This window comes from Ctenopharyngodon idella, chromosome 8 (assembly GCF_019924925.1).
Source record: "Ctenopharyngodon idella isolate HZGC_01 chromosome 8, HZGC01, whole genome shotgun sequence".
Classification (NCBI taxonomy): Eukaryota; Metazoa; Chordata; class Actinopteri; order Cypriniformes; family Xenocyprididae; genus Ctenopharyngodon; species Ctenopharyngodon idella.
In genome coordinates, this window is record NC_067227.1 from 1562280 (window position 1) to 1567792 (window position 5513).

General features: G+C 36.7%; 1 protein-coding gene across 2 annotated transcripts; it reads left to right on the forward strand.

Moving 5' to 3' along the window:
• The first annotated feature begins 1467 nt into the window (after positions 1-1467).
• Positions 1468-4561, forward strand: ppp1r3c2b (protein phosphatase 1 regulatory subunit 3C2, duplicate b). Of its 2 annotated transcripts, none has more exons than XM_051902311.1 (3): positions 1468-1812; positions 2009-2093; positions 2979-4561. In XM_051902311.1, exons 2-3 carry the CDS (start codon positions 2080-2082, stop codon positions 3739-3741), a joined length of 777 nt encoding a protein of 258 aa, XP_051758271.1. In that variant the 5' UTR covers positions 1468-1812; positions 2009-2079; the 3' UTR covers positions 3742-4561. The 2 variants fall into 2 exon arrangements, with proteins under 2 accessions (XP_051758271.1, XP_051758270.1); XM_051902310.1 differs by having other exon boundaries at positions 1471-1913.
• The last annotated feature ends 952 nt before the right edge of the window (positions 4562-5513 follow it).

Sequence of the window (5513 nt, forward strand, 5' to 3'; positions counted from 1 at the left end):
GAAAACGGGTTTCAAAGTGCAATTTTTTAAAGGGGTGGTTGATTATGATTTGACTTTTTTAACTTTAGTTAGTGTGTAATGTTGCTGTTTGAACATAAACAACACCTGCAAAGTTACAACGCTCAAAGTTCAATGCAAAGAGAGACAGTTTCTTTTAAAGAAATCTCTGTTTAAGGACTACAACAAGCGGCTGGTAGGAACTACAACGAGCTTCTTCCTGGGTTAATGACATCACTAACCATAAAATTTACATAAACCCCGCCCCTGAGAACACACAACAAAAGGAAGAGTTGTTGTAGTAGATTGTTGGTGCCATGCTGTTATTTTACTTCTTTACTTCTTCCTGAGTCTCTCCATCAGTGTCGACTCCGGTTTGAACAATGTAAGGCTGAACACCGTTACTGACAATCCTCATTTTGGCTGCGTGAGATTCTCCATCTTTGTTGTTGTTGAGCATCCGAAGCGTGAGCTGTTAAAGCTCCGCCCTCTTCTGGAAAGGGGGCCGGGAGCAGCAGCTCATTTGAATTTAAAGGGACACACACAAAAATGGTGTGTTTTTTTTTTTTTTAAATAGGGGCAAATTTGACAAGCTATAATAAATGATCTGTGGTGTATTTTGAGCTGAATCTATACTTTTGGCCCTGTCGACCGAAGTCTAAAGAAAACCTCTTAAAAGTCTCTTAAAATACTTTTCACACCGCAATGGAATTTGCCATAGGCTGGAAATGAATACAGATCAACAAGCATATATGGGTGTGAGATTTTTTTTGCACTGTCATTTGCACACCTTTTCTTAACTTATTTTTGTTTATAGCTACTAATCAGTTAAGTAAAGTCAGTGAGTCAGTTTGGCGTTTCTGCATTTGAGGCATTGATTGGCAAAGTTTCAAACCACACTGATGCCTGCTACGTGCCGAAAGACAGGTCTGATATGGCAGTGTTGGCAATTTTCTCTCTTGCTCTGCCTCTCTTTGAAAAAGGAAGCTCAAGCATGAAGAATGAAAGTCTAATGAGGTTAAACATCACGCTCGCTGGTTTGTTTTATGGGTAACCGGCCCGAGGAGTTTTCATGCTTTTGTCCTAAGGCATAATTATGTTAATTTCACTGTAACATAAATGGCATCAAACAGAAATTTCATCACTTTCAAGATATGTTGGAAGCATTGAGAATAGCATTAGTGCCACTCATCGTTATGTAAAGTAAACGAGCCCTATTAATACTACTAATACTAATTAATACTACCTACTAATGTTTTTTTTTTTTTTTTGTTAACATCCGTTTAAAATAAAATATTTGTTCTTGCTTATTTGTGATGTTGTTGTATTGTATGTAATATATATTTTGGTGTGTTGCATGTATATCTTGTAAATATAATATGTTGCATAGTGTGTGAATGTTGGGAGCAAAGAAATGCAAACAAATATTCCTTGTGAGAGTAATTTACTTATAAAATTTCAAACAGTGATGTTTTGTATTGTGATATTTTAAAAGATTAAAAAATTAAGGGGAAAAAAAGTCACATGACTGACTTATTTTCCTCATACATACATATAAATATTAACCTGAAATCTTCTTTTTTTTCCCCCTCATAAATTCATGTCCCTGATACCAGTCAAATATCCAAATAAGTTTGCCCTGGGATTTAGTCTGCTATACTCTTGAGCCCACAGATCAGGTCATAAATAGCTGGTTAAGTCCTGTCTAGTGTTTGTAAATCTCTTTGGCTTGAGTTTGGAGGAGGGATCAAGCGTCTATAAAAGACGAAGTGACGCAAGTTTTCACACAGCACTTCCTGAAGCTCAGCCGAGCAGGTAGTAAGAGACATCGCACACATATGTCCTTTAATACCGAAAAAAAAAGATAATATTTTAAGGATTTCAGAGGATAATGCAATGATCAAAATGAAAGCACAGTAAGATTTTGATTTTACTATGTCACATGCATTTTTCTAAAACATTTATTAATTTACTAACTTGTGTTAAAATCATTTTATGTATGTTTTTACAGCATCAGCTCAGTGTGACCACTTTGGGGGAAAAGTAATTTTGAAGGAGGATTTCACTATTAGATTGCTGAAGATGACTTGTGCAAAGTAAGTTTATTGTCTTGATTACAGCAAAATACTAAATCCAGGGATCCCAGTCCTGGGAAACCTAGAAATATTGGGGAATTTCAAAAAAAAAAATCTGATTGTTCTGGAACTGGACAAGTAAAGGAAAGTAATAAATTTGGCCACTGAAAAGTCATGGGAATTTCTGTAGTCAATATTTTTCAAGTAAAACTCCAATCTAAAATATTTCTTCAACTTGAAATTGTTTACGAGTGCGCTCAAAAAAACATTAAGCCTTTTTTTTTTTAAGATTTACGAATTTCAATTAATAGTAAAATTTAATGACATTGAATTGAACAATCCTTATTTTAATTGAATAATTGAACAATCCTTAATCAATTATTCAATTAAAATGTGTAAAATATATGAGTGTGCAACATGAAAAAATACTAGTTATTTATAGTAAATACTATAGTGTTTTTGAACCATACTATAGTAAAGTACTTGAATTAATTTGTTGTGGTAATTCTATAGGTGCTGTGATATAGTAATATAAACAAATTACTTTGCCCAATAGTACTGTACTAAGTTTTCTACAACTATAGGGTATATTATAGCTACTACAATACACTACAGTTTACTGTAGTAAAAACTAAACCTATACTACAGTATTTATTACAGTTTATCAGTTCACTCTAGTTAATACTACAGTATGCTGTAGCATTCATTAACAAAGTGTTGTAAATACTATAATATATACACAGTAGCCTATACTATAATTTACTGTATGGTTCAAAAACACTATAGTATTTACTATAAATTACTATAGTATTTTTTTCATAAAGGAAAAAAAGTGTGGAAACCCGTAAAAATTGGATTCGAAAGTAAAGTGCAAATCATAATTTTATCCCTTCGTTCCCTCTCCAGCATGATGCCGCGGTTTGGTCCTTCTGTCTCCGTGAGGTCGGTGGACGTGGCCGTGGGCTTCAGGTGCAGAGGCTCTCCACACATCAACCACCTGCTCGGCGTGTCTTCTCCCAAACCCCTGCGGCCCTGCATCTCCCATCAGCCGGTGTTTGAGTACAGACACTCCCCTTCAAAGGGCCTCATCAAAAGCGGCCGCAGGGAGAAACGCGTCGCGTTCGCGGACGCCAAAGGGCTTTCACTCATCACAGTGCGCCTGTTCTCCGAGAAGGAGGACAAAATCCCGCGCGATCCGCTGAAAATACCCCGACTGAAGAAGCTGAGCTGCGCCACAGAGCCTGCTAATAAGACTTTGAGGTTGAGTGTGGGGTTCGAGCAGCCCTGCAGAGATTTCCAGGGGTTCAGAAGTCGGCTTCAGGATCACATGGTGCTGTTGGAGAGCTGCGACGTCAGCAAACGCTGCATTCTGGGCACCGTGCGCGTTAAGAACGTCTGCTTCGAGAAAGCGGTACACATCCGGATTACTTTCGATACCTGGCGCAGTTACCGGGACGTACCGTGTACGTACCTGGATCAGTGTTACGGGGAACCTGGAACTGACGTGTTTGAGTTTAAAATCAGTGTTCCTGAACGAATAGACCCGCGCGAGCGCATCGAGTTCTGCGTGTCCTACTTACCGGGTGCTCTCGGTGCCACTGAATGGGACAATAATGATGGCAATAACTACTGTATTAATGTGTGTGGCGCTGAATCTGCTGCTGTCTAGTGACAGTTTCACTGTGTCCGCATTAAGACGGAACCAACTTTGCACTTTGTCACCTGCGCTGACCTATGGCAAGCCGTTTTAGCTTATATTGTTTTCAGCGTTACTCAATTGCATTTTTGCTAGTAAGAATTCAATTGTAGAGCTCTGTAATTAAAATGAATGGAAGTCAATGGAGACATATGACTAGTAAAAATTAATTTGTAGAGCTCTCTAATTGGAATTGTTACTTGTAAGAATGCAATTACGACGAGTAACGCTGGGAACAATTTAAGGTAAAATGGCTTGCCATACTGACACAGAACTAGCACAGAACTGACTGAAAGTACGGAGCCCCGCACATGACATGCAAGAAAAAAAATTTAATCGTGCGCACGATTTACTAATTCGTTCCCTCGATTTATAAATCATGCGCAAGGAACGAAATAGTAAATCGTGCGCACGATTTAGTAAATCGAGGGAACGAAATATAAATCGTGCGCACGATTTAGCCTACAATTTTTTTCCCTGCATGTCATGTCCGGGGCTCCGTAGAAACGCTGTGCCATGATCACTGTTCACAGTGTTTCCAGAAATTATTTTTTAAAAAATTGATGCTTGTAATATTGGGTATATTAACAAATGTGTATAAATATCTTATGGGAATGTTTATTAAAGCTTTACATACTGTGGATAATGTATTTTTATGGGAAATGTTTATATCAAACAAATTTAAAATGAATATATTTTGTAAGATTAAGCACTAAAACCCTTTCATACTGTGGATAATTTAAAGTTTTTATAGTATTTTATTGTATAAAATAAAGTGTCTAAGTAATATTCACCACTGGTCATTATTTTTTGTGTTTATCCTTTGTTATATTTATTTCAAGATTTCTACAGTCAAGAACAACCCAGACTTTTTTTTCTGATAAACTATTTTTATTCTGTTTGAATTGGGTTACACCAAAACATCATTTAATTTGAGACGCTACCTAGTATTCCTCAAGGAGGTGCGATCAAATCCCAGGACGTTTTTGGCTTGGTCACTAAGTATAATCCATTTTAATCTATTAATACCAAGGATTGGTACCTGACATAGGCCTTTGAATTGACGCATGAGAACCCTTGATCAGAAAAAGGTGTTATTTACGCATGTTGAGAGATTATAAGATGTTAATTTAACTTGTTAAATGCCTAAAGAAATCATCCCTGCTGGCGGTAAAATTGAGTTGTGTTGTAATTGATCTCATTCATGTGAGAGTTTTAATGGTGCAGATAAATCTTGCTCTTATCAGCAGACAGACAGAGAGATTAGCGTTTGTTCTTCTGACTGATTATAAATGGCCTTTTCATAATAAGTCTTGATCAGATTATGTATTACATGCAGACGCTGGCCACTTTCACTTATCAAAATATTCCACATTAGTGATTTGATGGCACACATTTTGGAATATAAACATAACTTTGATATTATTTTGAAAGCAAAATCTAGCTTTAATACTTCATGAACAATTTCAGGCTGTTTTCCATCCATTTTCTGTTCGCAGCATTTGATATGCTTTATTCAATTTATGGAGCTTGAATGAGCCCAGGCTTTCTCACTTGCACCCAAAATCTGAAAAGTCACGCTCTTTGACTCTGAAGCAAAGATATGTGAATGCTCCACAGTACCACATTTTAGTAAGCTTTTTTAATATTTTATGTACCATAATGACAAAACTGTCCTTGTTGAGAGCTGAACTGAAATACGTTCATTCTCACACAGAAAACCTGCAAAAGTAACATGCAGAAAG